We start from the raw sequence: 25,291 nt of genomic DNA on the forward strand, positions 1-25,291 counted from the left end.
TTTTTTTAATCATTTTATCAACGGACAATACTATATATTAATAATAATTTACATGTTCATGTTTCGTGGATAAATTTGTAACAAAATACTAGATTTTTACAAAATCCTGACATATTATAATTTTATTCCATATATCACATTATATCATACAAATATTAAATAAATTCATAAACATATAATAATTTTATTTATATAAAAAATAGTGCACGTGAATTAGATAAATCGCGTGATGTTGCAAAAGTACTTGAAACAAAAATTGTTATCATATCAAAATCCACATTCAAGATCAGATATATATATATATATATTATATATATATATATATATATATATATATATATGGATTAAATAATTACATATAATCAATTTTATCAGATAAGCACACAGTTACGTATCACCAAAATGGACCACATGTTTCTATTTCAATCGCAAATATTTCAAAAAGCAAATATTTTGGAAAAATATTGTTTGAAAATTGAAACGCAATTATTTTAACACGTATTTTGTTATAAACTATTAATAATTATTTATAATTTTTAATAATTTAAATATATGAAAATTATTCTGAATAATGCTCCACCTGAATTTTAAACAAATTTATAGCAAAAATATTTTTAGAGTGGAGCTTTTTATTTGTTGAAACAATTTGTTTATCAAATTATTTATTTATTGAAATACTTTTTAAAATATTTATAAATTTAATCTTATATTGATTAATTTATTATCCTCATTATTTTTTTTATTTAACAATTTATTTGTTAAATTTTTTGTAACACTATTGGTTTAATTAATTATTTATTTAATAAAATATTTATTTATTTTTATATTCAGGTACATATTTATTAATTTTAAATTATTTATTCGTTGAGTTTTACATTCATATTTATAAAAAATATTTTATTTTTTTATTCGCGTATTTATTTGTCTATTGGTTTAATTATTCATTTAATAAAATACTTATTTGTTTCTCTATTGAGGTACATATTTATTTATTTTAAATTATTTATTTAAATTATTTTTATATGACTGTTATTTTTAAAATACCTAATTATTAGTTAACCAAAAACTTATATTTTAAAAACACTTAAAAATTGTGAAACAAAATATTTTTTTCATCAAAATACCTAAAAATTTGTAAAAGAAAAAAAAACTGATTTTGTGAAAATACTTAACAATAATAATAAAAATGATAATGATAAAATTAATAATAATAATAACAATAATATAAGACACTTAAATTTGTTAAAATATCATAATATAACATAAAATTTGTTAAATAAAATAATTATATTGTAAAAGTATTGTAAAGCTTATTAAAATACTTATTAAATTTTTAAAAAATACTTGCAACAAACTAGTTATATTTAAAAATAATTAACATTGACTAAATTAAAATAAGTTTATAGTAAATATTAAATAATAAATAAGTAATAAAATAGCTAATAGTTAATTAAATTATATTAAATCTGTAAAATATTGACTCGAGCCTTATTATATTATTATACCGACGGCTTGTAAAATTAATAAATAAATAAATTAATATACGATGAGTTTTACATTCATAATTATAAAAAATATTTTATTTTGTTATTCACTTTATTTAATTAGATTATTATTATACAATCATTATTATTATCATTTAATTATACATTAAATGATTTACATTAATTATTGATTTATTTTAGCTTATTTTTTTTATTATAAATTTTCGTAACAATTGTTTATTTGATTAAATTTTGTAGAGTTTCGAACAAGAATCCAAAAATAATACAAAATAAAAAAACAAGAAAAGTTTTTAATAAACAATTTCTTTATTTAATTATTTGTTTACTGTCAACGTTCGGAACTAGGTACGTTCCATCTTCAGGACATCTGTCAAGAAAACATGATCTTGATAAGATTTAAGCAAACAATATTTAAGAATAGAAAAAGATTTTCTTAAATAATAATATAATAATAATAATATTATTTAAGAAAAATCTATTTCTATTCTTAAACATATTGTTTGCTTAAATCTTATCAAGATCATGTTTCTTGACAGATGTCCTGAAGATGGAACGTACCTAGTTCCGAAACGTTGACAGTAAACAAATAATTAAATAAAGAAATTGTTTATTAAAAACTTTTCTTGTTTTTTTTTATTTTGTATTATTTTTGGATTCTTGTTCGAAACTCTACAAAATATATATATATATATATATATATAAATTTACCTTATATTTATAATTTTTTAACAAACGATTTCACTGACGTACAAAACACGACTTAATAATTTTTGTCTTAAATTATTTTTGACGTAATCGAAAAATAAAACTAAAATATTTGCTTTATCGATCTTATCTTAAATAAATTAAAAGTTTATAACTTTTGGATCGTGAATAAGCACTATTCAAATATCAAATGTTTATATTTGATTAATTTGTTTATAAAAGATAATTTAAATATAAAATATATATATATATATATATATATATATATATATATATATATATAATTTCTAACAAAGCAATGTTAGTTCTAAAGTAAATATTTTTGTTTTTGATATTTTTTTGCTAATTATAATAATTTAGAATGAGACCCAAAACTAGTAAATTAAATTTAGATAGTGTTTTGTAGACTTGTTTTTAATATGAATAATAAAGACTTTGATATATAAATCTATAATTTGCTTAAATTTTCGATACGTTTAGACCCCTTATTTAACCCATAATTTGCAAATACATTACAATAAAGTACTTATCAATAGTTTTGGCATAGAAACTCCAAAATTAATGTCCAACCTCCAAAAATTCGATAATTTTTGATAAAATTGTTAAATTTCGAAACAATTGACGTACGAGATAAAGTTTTATCAAACTGATATCTTTGACAATTGATTTAAATTAGTATTTAACCTTTTTGTGCAATTATCTACAGAATTGATATGGAATCAACTAAAATTTCTTTGTTAATATTTATAAATAAAATCTTTTAATCATCTAGATACGACATGCGATTATTTGTGTGGTTTTTTATTTAATTATAAGAACAGGTGTTATTTTTATCAAGGAAATGTTTTGCGTATTGAAAAATTTGATCAGATTTGTTTATAAATATAAATACATAACGAAATTTGTATTTTTGTTTAATTATTAAACGATATATGTATGTATGTATATATATATATATATATATATATATATATCTGAAAGATTTATGTCGTCCTTCGTGATATATGTATTTTTCTTTAATAGGAAACCTTGAAAAACATGTTTATCTGAGAATATTTCCAATAAATCTCACAATAAAAATATTATATAGGCTTAGCCTAAAAAATATGGAAAATTGGGTGATCTAAACTTTTGTATCAAAAATATATTTTATTTTGAAAAAAGTTTTGAATAAAACGACTTTGAATTAGATATTTCATTCTTAAACAATAAATATAGTAAATTCGGGACATTTTTTGGATTTTGTCAAATAACTCAAAATTTCATATGGAACCACCCCTTTTTAGTTACATAGGGTACAAAATTATTAATTATTAATTAATTATTATTAGTTAATAGGGTATAAAATTTACAACATTTCCTAGGGAACACTTTCATATACTCCGATATAAAAGTTTTGAATAAAACTACTTTGAATTACATATTTCTGATAATGTTCATATTTTTGTTCTTGTAACGTTAAAGTAATAATTTTTATTAGAATAAGACAGCAATTTTATCTAAAAATATACATATCAAATTTGATTTAATTACTTTATAATAATAATTAATTACTCTAAAAAATATTTCCTCCATCTGTAGATAATTTTAGCAAATTTTCTGATCCAAGTTGCAAACTGTTTCATAGTATTTTTGTGGAGGTTTTCTTGAATAAAACCACTTTGAATTCGATATTTCATTCTTAAGCAATAAATAAAGAAAATTCGGGACATTTTTTTGGTTTTTGTCAAATAACTCAAAAATTTCCATCCCTATTTAGTATTTAATTATTTTATAAATAATTATAAAATCAAAAATGAATATTGTGGGACGCATTTATTGTTTAATATTATTATTACTGTAATTTTGTAGCTATACAAAACAAAATTTATAACAAATTTGTACTTTCAGTAAATACTTCTTTTTTATAGCATTTACAGTAAAATATAAAATATAAATATAATATAAATATGAATATGAATACAAATATAAATATGAATATGAATATGGATATGGATATGAATATAAATATAAATATAAATATAAATATAAATATAAATATAAATATAAATATATAAATATAAATATAAATATAAATATAAATATGAATATGGATATGAATAAAATATATAATATAAATATGAATATAATCTAATTATAAATATAAATATAATATAAATATAAATATAATTATAAATATAAAATGAATACAAATATAAATATAAGTATAAATAATTTTTTTTTCTAAGATATTTTGAATATACAATTAAATTCATTATTATAATTATACTATTTTTTTTCAATTATTATTGAATTTTTTAGTGTTCCATGATCTTATTCAATATTTATCTTAAAAAAACGATATTTTAAATATTAAACTATTATAATTTAGAATGATTTTTTATATCAATTTTCATATTTTTCATATTTTTTATTTGTTTAATATGTCTTTGATATCAATTTACAAATTATAAATAAAAAACATTTTGTTAACATATAAAATCTATGTTATTTAATACTTTGATCTTTCACCATTTAATTTTATTTATTTGTAAAAAAAAATCTGAAAAAAAAAATCGATTTTCTCTTATTTTTTGTACTTTGTGATTATTCTATTTTATCATTATTTATTCTGAATTGAGTTGATTTTTTGTTATTATATAAAATAATTCATTAAATGATATAAAAAAATATTCCTAATTTATAAATAATGTGCAATAATGTCTATAAGAAAAATATATTAAAACAAGATTTAGTACTTTAAATATTGCGAAATAATTTTTCTCTGGCATATAGACAACATTTATCTTATAAATTAGTTAATAACCCTAATTAAATACATTATTTATTAAAAAAATAACTACATGTATCAAAATAAAAAAAGTATCAAAAAAAGTAGTGCATATCATAAATAAATTACTATTACTATTTCTTAGACATAGTATTTTATTATATAGATATAGAATAATATTTTTAGAATAATTTTTTGGCATTTTATCTAACCCTGTGCAAATTTATAAAATATCTACAAACTACATACAGATAACTAGATAACTTCTATTTAGTTTATATTGAGAGAAAAAAACAATTTCGTACAAATATTATTATCATTTGGAGGCATAGTGCAATATTTTATTTTAGGTAATATCTATCTAAAATTAAAATTACATTCTTTTAAATTACATCATTATTTAAATGACATTCACAGATAACTATATAAACTATTCATAATATTCTTCTGCAATGGGGTATGAAAGGTTAATCCTTCTAAACGATTATTCGGATTTTCATAAATTTTTCTGAAGTTTGTTAAAGGAATTTTTAAGTATTCATCGGTATTGACAAAAAAACTAATTAAACGAGAAAAATGTTTAATAATATTTTTCAAAATAGCAAATACTTTTTAAGTTACTCGCTACTGAAAATTTGTATTTTTTTGCGTTTTTCATTACTAAAAAATTGTTTAACTCTTGGCATTGAGCTATTGGAAATAAATTTGTTCTATAAATTGCAATGTATAATTTTTGATATACAATTTTATTGTACATGTTTTAATATTTGTTAAAAGGATAATTAAAGTGTTAACTGTGGGAATTGAGAATCATCATTTTATTTGAAGCAGTTCTACATTTAACATCACTCATATATTGGTGTAAATAGTAATTCGAAAAACAATAATTATTATTTTGAACTGAACGGTAAATATTTGTATAGGATATTAAAAAATGTAGATGTGGGTACAGAACAACGTCTGTCGTGTCATCTAGTATATATATACTATCTTTTATTTCTATATAAAAAGCTTTTCATATATAAATGTGGTTTCGGAGAGTACTTGTTAAATAATGCCGGAGGGATTCATTCAGCATTTACTTTTATTCGAGTGATTTTGTTAGAGACATGCGCACAAAATCTACTAAAAACATTCATATATTATATTTATATATATATATATATATATATATATATATATATATATATTATACGGTGGAGAGTATCTTGTCTCTACTTCGGACGTAGTAAATTTTACTCTAGTACATTTTCCGACACCGTCGCGTTAACATCGAGAACAAAATATTTTGGAAATTTTTTTAAAAATAATTACGTGATGAAATTTGGAAATGTTTTCATCCAAAATGTGCTTAAAAGACTTAAATTTTATGAAAAATTAAGAAAACGGTTTTAAAAAATATTTGTATAAAAAATTCAAATAATTGTGTTATTTGTTTTGTTGGAGTTTTGAAAGGACGAATATTTTCAATTTTTTTTTAAAAATAATTCGGGGATGAAATTTGGAAATGTTTTTAACCAAAATGTGCTTAAGATACTTTATTTTATGAAAAATTAAAAAAAGCTGTTTTAAAAAATATTTGCATTAAAAAAATTAAAACAAATGTTGAAGGTTCTGTAAAAATTGTGATATTTTTTATATAGAATAATATATAAATTTATAAAAAATGCGAAAAATTTTTTGTTCAAATTTTTACATTCTATTCAAAGATACATGCAATTATAAAAATTGTGTAATTTTTAAACTGTAGAAATCATTATAAACTTTCTAAACGAACGTCCTGAGTAAAATAATAATCATTAAGGGATAAAATTTTATTAATTTAAAATGATACCAATTAAAAATATATAATAAACGTATTTGCTAAAAAATAAAAGCTAAAAAAATGTAAATATTTTTAAAAATTCTAAAATTAATATTTTTTTAAAAAAAGTCAAGAATTTAAAGAAGAAATTTGTTGAAATAACATTTTAAAAAAATTAAACATTGCTAAATTAAAAAAGAGTTAGAATTTCATTCATAGTAATTAAAAATATTAAATGATAAATATTTAGTAAAACTAATACGTAGTATTAATATTAAATTAAATTTATACATTTAAATTTTAAAATTACATTTATATTTTTTCAAAATTTATAAATATTTATTTATAAAATTCTGTAAGAAAATTTATTAATAAGCAAAATTTATATTAAATGTAATTGCCATTTCTCTAAATTTTTGTAAAGTTTCAGGAAGAAAAAAGTTTTTAAATTAAATTGAAAATTAATATTATCAAAATTTTTATTAAAAATTTAAAGAAATTGGAAACAAAATAAAAGTAAATAGTTTTGATTTATATGATAGAGTATTGAATTTATTAGAAAAACTACAGTTAAAAATTTATTATAAACAAAAAAATATCTGAAAATATAATTATAAATTTATTTAAATAATTTTAATAATTTTTAATTTATTTAAATTCAAGCAGTTTTTTATTTTACTTAATACTGTTTATAATCTTTTCTCAAATTTTATTAATTTTATTCATTAATAAAAAAAAACTACTGAAATATTTTAAATATTTACATATAATTTATATAATAATAATATTTAAATATTATGAATATTGATATCAATTTCTTTGTAATAATGAAAGTAACTTCTAATTATTTGAATTATTTATATATTAATTAATTATTATTAATTATGCATTTTTATTAAGTAGAAACCTATGTGTCTAATTAATTAATTAATTAGTGACTTTTATATGAGTGCCTTTGAGTTTGTGTTAAATTTTGTTGGAAATTAAATGAGGTTTAAAAAAATATAATATATATATATAAATATATATAAAATATATAATATATATATATATATATAATATATATAATAATATATATATATATATATATATATATATATATATATATATAAAACATTTCATTCAGAATTCAAATAAATATAAAATATAAAAACTCACATACAAAAATATGTAGGTCGGTTTTATTCATTCTCAAAAGAATTATACAAACGTTTTGTACAATTCACGGTCTTGTAGTTCTTTTATAGAGCAACTTACAAAAAAATTTCATTTATAAAAGAATTTCATAAATTTCATTTTATTTTCTTGTATATAAACAGATTTAAAATGAATTCAACGAGATAGAAAATACATTTAAAAATATGCAACAGAAACTAATATGAAAAATCATTTTATAGTGTTTGAGTTTGCAATTTTCTGGCTTGATAAATATATATATATAGATATATATATATATATATATACATATTAATATTTACACACACAATTTATTACCCTTAATACCCTTCTATTATTACCTTAATTACAAAAGTCTGTCCCAAAATTTCGTGTCACCTTTGATGTTGAATGAGTTGTCGGTTTTGGATGTTCAATGATGTTGAATTATTATGCCATTCATCAAAATTTACACTTTGATCTTAAACTGGACTAATTATAATTGTTTTAGAACTATTAAATCACAAATCATGCGGAAATTGTAGTCTGGAGAATGGATTTTGTGGGAGAAAGGAGTTCGGGGTAGTTGTAATATATTTTGTTATATAACTTTTGGAATAAAAGAGTTTTTGGGAATTTGTGAAAGTGGGGTGAAAGTAGATGAAATTTTCTAAATTTATTGTTAATAACTATTTTAACGTATTTTGCTTCATAATGGAGCTACGAGCCTTTGAATTCTACATTTTGTGGGAGAAAGAAGTTTGGTGTAGTTTTTCTGCAATTTGTTATATAACTTTGGGAAAAACAGAGTTTTTGCAAAATTGTTTATGGGTGAAAGAAGATAAAATTTACTAAATTATTTATCTTGAACTATTTTTATGTATTTTGCTTCGTATTGGAGCTACAAGCCTTTGAATTCTAAATACATATATGATAATGAGCATATCGTTTTATATAGGTGACTTATATATTATTAATGCATTATTTATTTTATTCCTAAGTTTAAACATTTATTTTATATTATTTATATATTAATAATTATTATTTTACTTTCTACAAATATATTTAATACTTAAATTAGATTTTTCTCATTTTTTTTACTCAACTCTCTACCGGATTCACAAATCAAGTTAATATTTTTTTTATTACAAACAAAACATTTTTATACTTATTCTAAGGTCTACATTCATTAATTTTTTGCTTTTGGGAATAAAAAATTATTACATATTTTTTATTTTTCATAAAATATTTTTGGATTGAAAATTCAAAAAATTACCCAGGCTAAGCACAGTCTAAACGGCCACTCTGGTACAAATGTTTACCCAAGTGCGTTTAGGCTGTGCTGGATCTAGTGGAACACTTATCCAATTTTGTGAAAAAACGATTGAAAAATGTGAAAATGCCGCCAAGCTAAGCACAGTATAAGTGAAAATGTCGCACAGAATTATTTGCAAATGCGCACTTTTTTAATTTTGTTTAAATTAGGCAATTATTTTTTTTTTGAAATTGATTGTGAAATGAAATGACGATTGTTAATGTTCTGGAGATAAATTGATTTATGATTTACAGTTGATTTGCTCAGATATAACAAGATAGCAAAAATAATGAAAGTTACAGTATTTGTAATAATATATTTGAAAACGTTTAAAATTACTCGAATATTTCATTACGGTACGGGAAGTTCCAGCAATTTGCCTTAAGGCACAATGCTATACACCACTAGTTATGAGCCAATTTATATTACAATTACGAAATACTAATAATTATCTTCTCTACCATTTAAAATAAATTTTCTCGTAGAAATTTCCCACAAATCAAATATCTCTCCACCTACGTCCGAAGAAAATTTCTGATCTAAAATTAGATGAAACTTTAGAAGATTTGTAGGAGTTTATTAATATTAAAGTTTTATTTAATTTAATTTGAAATGCATTATTTTGCACTTGGTGTAAAACTCTACACGTGGATATCTAAAATAGATCAACGTTTATTATTGGTAGGAGGCTTGTGGAAAAAGTTGAGGAAAATTTAGTTTAGATTAGATTAAAATATTTATAATCAACTAATTTAATAAACATTCGATATAACTATTTATTTTTATTATTTTTAACTCTCGATATTAATTAGATATTTTTTCTTCAGTTTTCCTTAAAAAAAATTCCACTACATTATTCTATTATTTTTACCCCAAGTAATATTATATAGGACTAGAATAAAAAAGTTTTGGAAATGTATATATATATATATATATATATATATATATTACCTTTTACTAAAAGAATAAAATCCTTTTTCCTTAAAACATTTTTTGCGTAGGTTCTCAATTCGACAATTTTGCTTTGAAAAACAAGAAAAAAAGATATATTTAGACAGATGTATTTTTTTCTTGTCAATGAATTCGTTTTTTGATCTTTTAGTTAAAAAATAGCATGTGTATGCATATATATATATATATATATATATATATAATAAAATTAAAAATCGAAAAACTTAAAAATCCAGAAAATTTAAAATCCAGAATCTCAAATATCCAGAAACTTAAAGATTCAAAAATCCACGAAAACTCAAAAATCCTCATTATTTAAAATGCAGTAAAATTAAAAATTCAAGAAGAGCCAAATATCAAAAAACGCAAAAATCCAAAAACACGAAAAACTAAAAATTCAGAATTACTAAAAATTTGAAACTATACATAGTAAATATAATTCATACACAAATCGATTTTAATACTGAGGGGGTCGTCTATAAGACTTTTTTTCTGATAAAAATAAGATATATTATGGCCCATTAAATATTTAAGATGCAAAAAGCCGCAAAATGTATGTTGGATATATCCATGAAAAAGTCGTGTCGATATTATTTGAATTTCATGTAGAGAGTTAGTGTTAAAATTTATTATTTTTATAAAATAACTATTCACTAAATTTAAATTTCTAAATACAGAAATATTGTTATATAGAGAAAATATTTATAATCAAATTTCTATATTTAATATCTTGTAATCTTAACATTACTTTCTTTAAATAAAATGTGTACGAAACAATAATGTTGGAGCGCATTCCATAAATAACTAAATGTATATTTAATTAAAAATAAATACTAAGTAACTTTACGATTATTTATTAGGCTTCGATCTATAATAATAGATTTATACATTCTTTTTTTTATATTGCGAAAATCATGGCACACTAAAATCTAACTTGGAACAAATTTGCTTCAAATGTACTAAACTACAAAAAACAAATTAAAAAAAAATTAAACTTTTGTCTATAACAATAAAGAAAACTAAATATATATAACCGGTACGCCTCTTTGCACTTTAACCTAAAACGAGGCCTAGATCCAGGTTGAGTGCAAATTTAGCCTACCGGTTTTAAATGAAACTCACGCCAAAATCAAAAGTATATAGAAAATAATATAAAATTAAATCATGTAGAACATTATTTTGCTCCTTTCTGACGAATAGCATAAAAATTGTATATATATACATAATTTTTATTTAAATTTTTCTTGCTACATGTTTTCGACCAGCTTTTCGATTATATATAAAATATTCTCGTTCCTTATTGAAAACGAATATATTGTCGGTAATAAAACTCATTTTTCTTGGACATTTGCATATTTTTTTATGTAAAAGAAATACGGACGACGAATATTTTTATGAACACGTTTTTATGCAAAAATCTTTGCCGAAACGAAGATGTAAAATTTTGGAGGGTGTAATAATGTCATCTTGTGGTAATATATATTATATATGTATGTATATATTTATATATATATATATATATATATATATATACATACATGTGTGCTTTTTTTAACTAAAAGATCAAAAAACCAATTCATTGACAAGAAAAAAATACATTTGTCTAAATATATTTTTTCTTGTTTTTAAATAAGAGAAATTTTAAGTTTCTGGATTTTTAAGTTTCTGGATTTTAAAGTTTCTTTCAATTATTTGATTTTTGACCACCTTTTTTGGTTTTTGACATGCTTACCTGATTTTCGACTCACTTTCTTGAATTGCGACTTACTTTCTTAATTTTTGACTCATTTTTTAAAATCTTCACTCACTTTCTTGATATTTGACTAACTTCATTTTTATTTTTGACTAACTTTTTTGATTTTTGACTTTTGACTTACTTGTTTAATTTTTGACTCATTTATTTCATTTTTGACTAACTTTTTTTTATTTTTGACTCACTTGTTTGATTTTCGACCTACTTATTTGATTTTCTACTTACTTATTTGATTTTCGACCTACTTATTTGATTTTCGACCTACTTATTTGATTTTCGATCTACTTATTTGATTTTCGATCTACTTATTTGATTTTCGACCTACTTATTTGATTTTCTAATATCACTTTTTTTATTATTTAATCACTTTTTTGATTATTTAATCACTTTTTTGATTATTTAATTACTGTTTTGATTATTTAATCACTTTTTTGATTATTTAATCACTTTTTTGATTATTTAATCACTGTTTTGATTATTTAATCACTTTTTTCATTATTTAATCACTTTTTTCATTATTTAATCACTTTTTTCATTATTTAATTACTGTTTTGATTATTTAATCACTTTTTTGATTATTTAATCACTTTTTTGATTATTTAATCACTGTTTTGATTATTTAATCACTTTTTTGATTATTTAATCACTTTTTTGATTATTTAATCACTTTTTTGATTTTTTAATTACTTTTTTGATTTATCTATTACTTTTTTGTTTACTGTCTCATTTTTTGATTTTTGACTCACTTCTTTGATTTTCGACTCACTTTTCTGATTTTTGATAGACTTTTTAATTTTTGACTCACTTTTCTGATTTTTTACTCACATTTTTTATTTTTGACTCACTTTTCTGATTTTTGACACACTTTCTTGATTTTAAACTTACTTTCTTGATTTGTGATTTTTGGATTTCTAACTCTCTTGATTAGTGATTTTCTAGATTTTTAACTTTTCTGCATATTTACGTTTTGTGAAAATTTCCGTCAGAATTGTTGTGCCTTTTAAATTTTGGGTTTTCTCCATTTTTGCTTCTCTTGATTTTATACCTTCAAAATTTGTGGCAAAACAAAAGTGTTACATACAATACTTTTTGTTTGTATATAATTTTCTATGCAGTTTCATTTGTATGTATTTCATTTTTGGTAAAATAATGAACGAAATTAATCCTTGCATTCGCAGATTATAAAATTCATAGAGGTTGTCACGCTATTGTTTTATAATCCTTGGATTTATAATTGAAATATATGGTAATGATTTTGGTTTTGATAGAATGTGTTAATAATTTATCTAGCACACACACAAACACACACACACATACATACATATATATACATTATATATATATATATATATATATATATATATATATATATATATATATAATGACTAAACCGCATGTTTTGCGCAGTTTTAGTATGTTTATACAACTCCGTTCATTTTAAGAGCTTTAAAAATTTATAAATACCCAAAGTAAATAGTTTTAAATCTGTATATAGCTATTTTAACTATTTACGTTCCTTTTATATCATTAATAAATAAGTATTCATAAAAAACATAAATAATTGAAGTTCCTTAAACTTTATTAAAAATCTCAATTTATGGATTTTCAAGTTACTGGATTTTTGAGTTACTGGATTTTTAAGATACTGGATTTTTAATTTTTTGCATTTTAACTTTTTTATTTTGATTTTTAACTCGCTTTCTTGATTTTTAACTTCTATCATTTATTATAAAATTTAAGATTTATTCCTATAAATTACTATAGTTTAAAAAAATGCCTTGTTATAGATTTGAAAATGCAATGAAAAATAAAATTAGAATGTCGTAAATTAGAAACTATGGAGTGCCAAGGCTTAAAAAACTATCACTCGTCATAATTCACTTTGAAATAACCTAAAAAAATCCTGCAATTGAAATTAATTTATGCAAATAATCACAGATATTCTTAAAATGAAAAAAATCAGTAAAAATTGGTAAAAATAAAATAAATAAATAACTACAGAAAAACATTGGTGATGGTTGTGATATAGTTTAACTTAAACATGCGTGATAACAATATATTTAAATGAAGAACTTGCTCTAAAATTTCCAAAAATGTGCAATGGAAAAATGTGGAGCAACTCTTTTGTATGTGGAACTAAATTTTATAAAATGTGGAGCAATTTATTTCTAGCCAAGTAAAACCAATACAAAATTCTAAATCTTATGAATATGAAATAACTCACCAGTAATCCAGAAAAAACAAATAATGACTTAAAATCCTAAAAAATGTGGAGCAACTCATCACTAATTTAGTGATAACAAATATGGAATTATAAAACCTAAAAAAGTTTAGCACTTTATCCTTAAACTAAGTGGTAGTAAATAATAAACAAAACTTATGGAGCTACTTACCAATAACTCAGTGATCCTAAATTAATTCTCAAATCCTGAAAAAGTGGCAACTAGTTCTTCAATCAGTGACAACAAATTTTAAACTAAATCCTTAAACTTATGGAGCAACTCATCACTAACCAAGTGAGACAAATGACGAACTAAGCCCCAAAAAATTTGGAGGGAGTCATCCCTAACCCAGTGACACCAAATGATAACTTAAAACTCTCAAAATTGTACAACAAGTTATCGCTAACCTAGTGATAAAAAAATTTGTGGAGCAAATCATCACTAACCAAGTGACACAAATGATTAAATATATACCAGAAAATGTGGAGCAAGTTATTTTTAACCCAGTGACACCACATGATGACATAAAACCCTAAAAATTGTGCAACAAGTCATCTCTAACCAAGTGATAACAAATTTTATGGAGCAACTCTAACCAAGTGATAACAAAACTTGTGGTGCAACTTATCACTAACGAAGTAAGACAAATGATGACCTAAACTCCAAAAAATGTGGAGCAAGTTATTTATAACCCAGTGACACCAATTGATGACATAAAACCCTAAAAATTGCGCAACAAGTCATCTCTAACCAAGTGATAACTAATTTTGTGGAGCAACTCATCACTAACCAAGTGAGACAAATAATGACCTAAGCCTTAGAAAATAAAGAGCAAGTCATCCTTAACCTAGTGACACGAAATTATGACATAAAATGCTAAAAGTTGTGCAACAAGTCATCGCTAACCAAGTGATAACTAATTTTGTGGAGCAACTCATCACTAACCAATTAAGATAAATGATTAATTAAACTCCAGAAAATGTGGAGCAAATCATCCCCAATCCAGTGACACCAAATATAAAACATGCAACCCTAAATTCTGTGAAACAAATCATCCCTAACCAAGTGTATTAAAAACATTTGAACTAAACTATAAACATGTGGAGAAAGTTATCACTAACCAAGTGAAACAAATGACAAACTAAACTCACAAACTAAAAGAAATGTGGAACAAGTCATTCTTAAACCAGTGACACCAAATTATAACATAAAACCTTAAAAATTGTAGAGCAACATATTCCTAACCAAGTGCTAACAAATTTGGAACAAAATCCTAAGACATGTGGAGCAACTCATCACTAACCAAATAAAACAAATGTTGAACTAAATCCCATAAAATGTGGATCAAGTTATCCAGTGACACCAAATAATATAAATTTATGTTATCATAAATAACATAACATAAAACCCTAAATATTGTGCAACAAGTCATCGCTAACCAAGTGATAACTAATTTGGTGGAGCACTTCATCACTAACCAAATGTAAAAAATGACCAAATAAACTCTAAAAAATGTGGAGCAATTTACCCCCAATCCACTAACCATTATACTATGACCTACCCTTTATAAAATGTGGAACACCTCAACCCTAACCCCCAACGACACCATAATAACCACCAACCAAACAGTGGCGTCCATATACTCCTCCACCGTACAGCCTTCGATATCTGACGAAGACGGAGTCTGGGGCCCGAAACGTGACGCCCTTTACATTGTCATACCCCTAACCATCATTTATGGGGCTATTTTGGTGGTTGGTTCCATAGGAAATGTCAGTACATGTGTTGTGATAGCCAGAAATAAATCGATGCACACCGCCACAAATTATTATTTGTTCAGTTTGGCGGTTTCTGATCTTTTGCTCCTGATGGCGGGGTTGCCGTATGAGATGTACGCCCTTTGGTACAAGTACCCTTATTTGTTTGGAGAGGCTTTTTGTGTTATGCAGGTAAAAAAATAATGGTAATAGTAATTAGATTAATGTCGTTGCTCTAGTGTTCCTTAGGAAATATTGTAAATTTTATCTAGTTTCGCCCTGTCTAACTGAAAAGGGATAGTTTCAAATGATATTGTTGAGTTGTTTGACAAAAAATTAAAAAAATGTCCCGAATTATCTATATTTATTGCTTGAGAATGAAATATCAAATTCAAAGTCGTTTTATTCAAAACTTTTACATCGGAGTGTCTAAAAGTGTTCCCTGGGAAACGTTTTAAATTTTATCTAGTTTCTGCTGTACTAGTGAAAAATTGTATTTCTAATACAAAATTTTAGATATATTTGAAAAAAATGTAGAAAAATGTGCCAAATTTTCCATTGCATTTATCAAAATTTAGATTCCAAAGTTGTTTTAAAAATAATAATATATTCTTGTCGAATTTGTGAAAATTGGAAATCGAGGGTATTACTATTCGATGGCAAATTAAAAATGTTATTAGAACAACTTTTTGAATCACCAAAATATCTGCAATAGTTTTTACAAAATTGCATTTTTACACTTTGCGAATTTTATAAGTTGTAAAAAATCAATATAGATTCTGCGAAATCGAAATGTTTAAAAATGCAATATCTCGAGAACGCTTTGAGATATTTTAAATATTCAAAAAGTCGCTTATATAATACATTCAGTTTGCCATCGAACTGTGTTATTCACGATTTGTTGTTTTAACTCTTTCACTAAGAATGTAACATTAATTTGCATACTTATATAGAAAGCATCAAATAACACAATCGGTAATGAAAAAAATAGAAAAAAAAATCGAATTCAAAGTCGTTTTATTCAAAACTTTCATATCGGAGTGTATAAGTGTTCCCTAAGAAATGTTGTAAATTTTATTTAGTTTCACTCTATCTAACTGAAAAGAAAATAGAAAATTTGGTACATTTTTTGGTTTTTGTCAAACAACTCAAAAATTTCTTATGGAACCACCCCTTTTTAGTTAGATGGGATGAAACTAGATAAAATTTACTACAGTTATATACACTCCTATACATTCCATGATTACAATTTTTTATCAACATTGAAATATTGTTGTTTTATACAAAGCAATGTTTTATATAACGAACTCTTATTATTCCCTTTAATTTTGTATTCCTAGAGACGAATCGAATTACGATTCGAAACGTGTATCATGATCTATCTGTTTATTCGATTCGGACAACAAACGATACAATTCTTTGTGTTTACCTTTGAAGTAGTAACTATATAGAGCTTTCATTCTAATTAATGTTTGACAAAGCTCGAAAGCTCCATAGAGAAATTCCCAGAACAGAGTACTGACATTTCAATACAACAACGGTAGAGGAACGTTTTCTGTTCATAAATAATTCATTATTTTCTGTTTATCTTTTGAAATTAAATTAAATATATATTATTATTATAAGACATAGCTGTATTTATTTATATAAAGCAATGTTTTGGTTTGAAAATAGCCTGTGAGTTGGGATAATGCTAAATGGCAATGACAAGTTGCATAAATATCAAGAATGATCCAGAATTTGCTAAAATTTTCAAATATATAAAAAGAGTGCGCGTAAGGTTCATACCCAATAGAAGTAAAACTTATTTTGCTACTGTACAGGATAGCATTCAAGTAAAAATAAATACATCGTATAACAATTTTCAATAATGTTTATTACTAATATGGTAAAACGTGTGATGCACACATTTATTACTGTCGACCATTATACACATTTATATAATGATAAATTATAAACTATATATTTATGATGGCATTAAAAATATGTATGATATTTAACAATAATAATGTAATTCAAGTCATACTTCAAATATGACATGATCGGTTTGTCATTGTAATTAGCATTTAGAAATGGAACTTTATTTAGAGAAATGAACTAATTGCTGATTAATAAATTCTATTATAAGTGGATTATGTTAAACAACGCCTAAACAAATATTATATTCGCAACTTCACTCATCATGTAATAATTGTGTTTGAAGAACTTCATGTAATTAAAATTAACATACATTCATTGACTGCTTGTATTTTTTTTACTTTTTTGCTGGCGATATAATATCATTCTTTGAACAGCTGTAATATCTGTCTTGCGTAAAAAATATTTTCTACTTTAATAACTTCAAAGATTTATAAAAACTACGAATAATATAGAAATAATTCTTAAAGAACAGGATAAAATATTCTTTTGATTCAGGCATTTTTTTATTAAATCAAGATATGTACTACGATGCAATTTTAAAATGTTTATCCCGAATTTTCTATATTTATTGCTAAATAATAAAAAATCCATTTCAAAGTCATTTTATTCAAAACTTTTATATCGAACTTTATATAACTGTTGGCATGATATTGTAGTAAATTTAATCTAGTTTTACCCTGTATAACTAAAAAAGAGTGCTTTTGTATGAAATTTTTGAGTTATTTGACAAAAACCAAAAAATGTCCCGAATTTTCTCTATTTATTGCTCAGGAATGAAATATCGAATTCAAAGTCGTTTTATTCAAAACTTTTATATCGGAGTGTATAAAAGTGTTTCCTAGGAAATGTTGTAAATTTTATCTAGTTTCACCCTATATAAATGAAAAAGGGTATAAAGTTTGTGAGTTATTTAACAAAAACCAAAAAAATGTCTTGAATTATCTGTTTATTGCTACTGAAGAATGAAGTATCAAATTCAAAATCGTTTTATTCTTAAAACTTTTATATAGAGTGTATGAAAGTGTTTTCAAGGAAATGTAGTAAATTTTATTTAGTTTTACTTTGTCTAACTGATAAAGTGTGTTTTTATATAAAATTTGTGAATAATTTGACAAAAACCTAAAAAAATGTCCCGAATTTTCTATAGAAAAATTACTAAATTGTATACATTTCTTAGGAAAGTTTTCTTTTTTTTATATTAATTGATTAAATCATTAGTAAGTAGTTTTCTATATTTGGTTCTATCAAATCTAAATATAAATGAAAATGATCAGTATGGTTTAGTATAATCTGCAATTAATTGGTGATCTGGATTTCATATCATTTAAATGCACCTGGGGATTTAGTTGCATAGTAATTATCCTGCAGGAAGGATTTGCTGAATTGCAACTGCGGATTTTGGATTTTGATTTGAAAGATATCAGTTTGATATCCATTAGTGTTATTTCTACTGAATATACTTTATCAATATAGTTGCATAAAAAATTCTGGTACAAAAGTTTTTTATCACAAATCGGGGCTTCCACAAAGACGCTTTGCAGAGTCAGCATTTATTATACTAAATAAAAACAGTATTAATAAACGTAATGATACTCTAGCTTTCGATGCAAACTATCAATATGCACTTGTTAATATTTATTTATCTTATATTACTTGCTACAGAAAATTTACAACTTGTCATGTGTATTTTTTTAATTACTATATTTGTTACAACTGCTAAATAATTTAACATCTAGTAACAAGAATGAACAATAATAAAAAAATATAATTTTTTTAATATTAGTTGTCTACTGTAATTTAACGTGTCTTTTTTCTTTTTCAGGGCCTTGCAGCCGAAACTTCAGCAAATGCAACAGTTTTAACAATAACAGCCTTTACCATTGAAAGATATGTGGCCATATGTCATCCTTTTTTATCTCACACAATGTCAAAATTATCCAGAGCAGTCAAATACATCATTGCAATTTGGCTACTAGCTCTCTGTCTAGCCATACCGCAGGTAATAATAATAATTAGACATATTTATATATATATATATATATATATATATATTATTTACATGTGCAAGTATTTTTAATGAATAAGTTTTAACACTAACGCTTGTACTAATTTTTTACATCTAAAAAATCTCATACACAACAACAATTTGCAAGGGCAAAAATGTTTAATATTGAATTCATTTTGCAAAAGTTTTTGATACTAAAATATTATTTATTTTTGCCAAAATGACAATGTACAACCTTTGTTCATGTTTCGACATTTTTATTTTGTAGAATTTAACCATTTTTTGGTATTTATTTAAATAATTGTGCACAAACCACCATGAGATAAAAATTAGTAAAAAACACATTTGTCTAAGCACAAATTATTTAATTCTACACAAATTCAAGATCATAATTTACCCCTTTTTTGCTAAACTGACTACATACCACCTTTGTTTATGATTCGGCATTTTTATTTTGTTGAATTTAACAATTTTGTTGGATTTATTTAAATAATTGTGCAGTCTTAAAACAAAGCAAAAACTAGGAAAAATATATAATGAAAAAGTTGGTTTTTAATACCATTTTAATATACGTGACATTTTACTGTTTTTCTTATATTATTTTTATTATTCAGAAATTTTATTTATTAATTTTATTATTATTATTATTAAATGAACATACTAGGGATATCATTTTAATAGAAATTCCTTCCATTATTTTGTACTCTTTTTATTTAAATTTATGTTATTGTTCATTCTTGTTAACACCACGAGATAAAAATTAGAAAATAAAACATTTGTCTAAGCACTAAATATTTAATTCTACACAAAATTAGAATCATAATTTACACTTTTTTTGCAAAACTGACTACATACATCTTTTGTTTATGATTTGGCACTTTTATTTTGTAGAATTTAACAATTTTTTTGTATTTATTTAAATAATTGTGCACAAATTACCAAAAGATAAAAATGAGTAAAAAACACATTTGTCTAGGCACAAAATATTCAATTCTACACAAATCAAAAATTAAAATTCACACTTTTTTGCAAAAACAACAACATACGACCTTTGTTTATGATTTGGCATTTTTATTTTGTAAAATTTAACAAGTTTTGGTTTTTATTTAAATAATTGTGCACAAACCACCATAAGATAAAAATTGTAAATTGTAATATATATATATATATATATATATATATATATATATTCAAATCAAACTTTCAATTTTTATGATACAAGATTTTTTATCACAAATCGACGCTTTGCAGAGTCAGCTTTCATTATTCTAAATAAAAACAGTATTAATAAACGTAAAGACACTCTAGCTTTTGATGCAAAAAATATCAATATGCACTTGATAATATTTATAAATTTTTGGCAAAAACCCTTATATTACTTACTACAGAAAATTTACAACCTGTTACGTGTATTTTTTTTAATTACAATATTTGTTACAACTGCTAAATGGTATCACATCTAGTAACAATAATGAACAATAGCATAAATTTCAATAAAAAGAGTACAAAATAAAGGATAGAATTTCCATCAAAATGATATCCATAGTATGTTGATTTAATTTAAAATAAAAGCAAATAATAATAATAGTAGAATGAATAAATAAAATAAATAAAATTTCTGAATAATAAAAATAATACTAGAAAAACAATAAAGTGTCTCAAAATGATATCAAAAACCTACTTTATCATTATGTAATTTGCCTACTTTTGGCTTTGTTTCAAGACTGAGTTTTAAATAATTTTAATTAAACATAGTCACGAATTATAAAAACTAAGTTTTGAATGATTGTAATTAAATTTGGTCACGAATGCTTCAAAAACTTTGTATAAAACTGACATGTAAACTTAGGAGAACAATTTATGAGGGGTAATAATTTTACTAAGTCGTTTTATTCAAAACTTTTATATCGGAATGTATAAAAGTGTTTACTAAAAAATGTTGCAAATTTTATCTAGTTTTACCCTATCTTATTTAAAAAGGGTGGTTCCATATGAAATTTTTGAGTTATTTGACAACAACCAAAAAAAAATGTCACAAATTATCTATATATATATATTGCTTAAGAATGAAATATCGAATTCAAAGTCGTTTTATTCAAAACTTTTATATCGGAGTTTATAAAAGTGCTTCCGAGAAAATATTGTAAATTATATCTAGTTTTACTCTATCTAACTGAAAAGAGGTAGTTTCGTATGAAATTTTTGAGTTATTTGACAAAACCAATGTCCCGAGTTTTCTATATTTATTACTTATATTTTATTTTATTTTGCCTATATAGGTTATAGGTTATTTACGATCGAAGCATTTGATTTGCCAAAATAAATGTTTGAGACTAGAGTTTGTAAGGTTTGTTTCTAAATTAAGCTTTTTGTAAATTATAGAACACAAAAGCCACAATTATATAATATACCAACAACAAATTTCTCTATTGCAATCACAAATCTTGAACAAAAACTTAACAAATAAATTTGGTATAAAATGTCCAGGTTGAATTTCAGTCTCGATATATATATATATATATATATATATATATATATGTATATATATATATATATATATATATATATATATATATATATATATATACATCTATTTCTGTATCAATCCAAGTGAATTTTATTTCTGTACAATAACTCACCCTTCAAGGACATCTCTAATACTTTTCTTATGATACAAAAATTTTCATGAATCTTTTTCGCCTTTAGAAGAATATTTTTCCCTCATGTTAAATATTCTGGGTGTTGACTTTAATTTTCATTTCGAGTCCTTAAAGTCATGACCGAACATAAATCGAGGAGATTAGATGCTAAATTTATAAAGACTTTGATGTAAAAGACATATGAAATACAGTGGAAAATTTTATCAGAGACAGTAAGAATTATTTTGTTGACTAGGTGTTCTACAATCTTTCTTCGAATCTATTATTTCTACATTACAAATTCTGAACTGCAAATTGATTTACATTGCACTAGTTCATACACCTACAACTGTGTTCTATTATTGTCTCGACAATTTGCACAGTTTTCTCTTACAAAGTATTTTAAAAAGCACAATTTAAATGTACAAAAAATGCAAACATAAAGCAAATTGTAGTGTGAAAGAGTTTTTTTTTGACACGGTTTGAGGAATATCAATCGATGACAAAAAATATTTCACGGTGGAGCAAAACGTGCAGAGAAAAATAAATTTGAAAAAAAATACATGGTATTTACACTGAAGTTGCAATTAATATTACAAAGCTCATAGTATTTAAAAATATTTTTTATTAATATTCTCGGCATATGTCCTTATTTTTTTCCTACACGTGCCAAGTAAAACACCTTATTCACCTCTATATAAATTACTCAAAAAGATTTATTCCGGACTTTTTTCCGGCAGCCACTATTTTTCATCCGGCATTGTATCACTTAGGTACAAATGAGGTGAAAACGTTTTATTTTTTCGGAAAAACTTCAGTAAATCACTCGAAAACAAATTGAGGATTTAATAGAAGACAAGTTTTGTATAAAAAATAAGTAGAGATTGAAATTTCTAGAGAAAAGTGGTAGTAAGATATAAATTTAGACTTATTTCTGTTGTCTATTTTTTTATTATAGTTATAATAATGTTTTTTTATATACAATATGTATATTAACATATTTGCTACAACAAAATTTTAGAGAAAAACCAATTTAAATAGTAACCATAAACGATACAGGTGAACAAGTTTTGCATTAACTTTGTATAAGTATATATTTAAATTTTGGTTACTAAAACCAATTTTATTTTATTTTTAGAAAATAAAATTCTAAAGCATTTTTCTAAGTAATTACAATATGTTTTTAATCATTTAAAGACAAATTATGAGATTAAACAAGAAAATACTTTGGAGACATTTTAATCAACTATTTCTCTTGAGAGTGAAATGTGTAATTTGAATTGTAATTGTTTTTCAAATGCAGTTTTTAAAATTAAAAAAAAAAAAAACTAGTGGTATATAGAAATTAGTTGAAAGTTCATTATTTAACATAATGAACTTTTGGGTAATAAAACTTTAGCTTTTTGTAAAAATGCTACAAATCGTTTTACTCAATGAAATTAAAATCAATGAAAATTTAGGTAAAAAGATATTTTTTTAAACAGTTAAATTTCGTAAATACAAAAAATGCTTTTCGAAACAAAAGTATAAAAAATTGAACTATTTACAAACACGATAACATTATTTTAGCTTTTAATATTAAGTTTTTTGTTCTGCAAAATCAAATAAAAATTCCGGTTCATTAAAAATAAAAAATAAAATTAAATGCTTGTATATTTTGTAAATGGTATTTTGTAGTTCATGGACAACATGTATTCTACACAATTTATATATTATTTATTAATAAATTTAAAAAATGCTATTTTTTGATACCCCATATGCATAAAAGTGCCTATAGGCAAGTTGCTGTTTTCTATATATTTTAATTGCAATTAAAAAATCTTGCAATTTGAAGAAATTAATTTAAAAGAATTTTTTACATTAATTTTGTTAAGCTTCTGAAATAATATTTTTTGATACCATAAAACTGCCTGCTGGCAAGTTGCTGTTTATCATATTATCAGGAATTTTAAAAGAATGTAATTAATGAAATGTGTGAACAAAATATTTCTTTCATCAAAATACCTAAAATCTGTAAGAGAAAATACTTATATTGTAAAAGTACTCAATGATAATAATAATAGTAATGATAATAATAATAATAATACTAATAATAATAATAATAATAATAATAGGCACTTAAATTTGTTAAAATATCAAAAAATAACCTAAAATGTGTTAAATAAAATAATTATATTGTAAAGGTATTGTAAAGATTATTAAAATACTTATTAAATTTAAAAAAAAATACTTGCAACAAACAAAGTAGTTATATTTAAAAATAATTAAAATTAACTGAATATAAATAAGTTTATAGTAAATAAATTAATGAATGAATAAGTAATAAAATAGCTAATAGGTAATCAAATTGTATTAAATCTGCAAAATATTGGCTTGAGGCTTATTATAATATTATTATACCGACAACTTGTAAATAAATAAATAAATAAGTATTGAATATGGAGTACCCCAAGGAATAGTTCTGGGACCATTAGTTAGATCAAAGTTAAAAAAAACAATTCAAACTTTTTTAACAGTTTTCAAATTGATATTGAAAATATTGACTTGAGCCTTATTATAATATTATAATACCGACGGCTTGTAAAATAAATAAATAAATATATATGCATATATAAATATATAATTACGAATGACTCACCTATAATTTTATTATGTAATCACAAAATCTAGAACAACTCCACGTATATAAATTATTTACCCAAATAATCGATTTTTGTTTGAGCGAGTTGCACTTTTGAATAGAAACAGTAGTAATTTTTTCCAAATAATTTATTTGTTATTCAAGTTGTT

The 25,291-nt window shown here is 22.9% G+C and overlaps 1 protein-coding gene across 1 annotated transcript in view; it reads left to right on the forward strand.

Annotated features, from left to right (window-relative positions):
• Positions 1-15,751: 15,751 nt before the first annotated feature.
• LOC113389796 (pyrokinin-1 receptor-like) overlaps positions 15,752-25,291 on the forward strand; it is an 11,958-nt gene continuing 2,418 nt past the window's right edge. The window contains exons 1-2 of the mRNA XM_026626804.1: positions 15,752-16,129; positions 19,680-19,856. Coding sequence (XP_026482589.1) covers positions 15,752-16,129; positions 19,680-19,856 — 555 coding nt within the window. The remainder of the gene's footprint in view (positions 16,130-19,679; positions 19,857-25,291) is intronic.

The sequence above is a fragment of the Ctenocephalides felis genome, unplaced genomic scaffold (genome assembly GCF_003426905.1).
Source record: "Ctenocephalides felis isolate EL2017-DRISC unplaced genomic scaffold, ASM342690v1 CF-g0.4_SCAFFOLD_03573, whole genome shotgun sequence".
Taxonomy (NCBI): domain Eukaryota; kingdom Metazoa; phylum Arthropoda; class Insecta; order Siphonaptera; family Pulicidae; genus Ctenocephalides; species Ctenocephalides felis.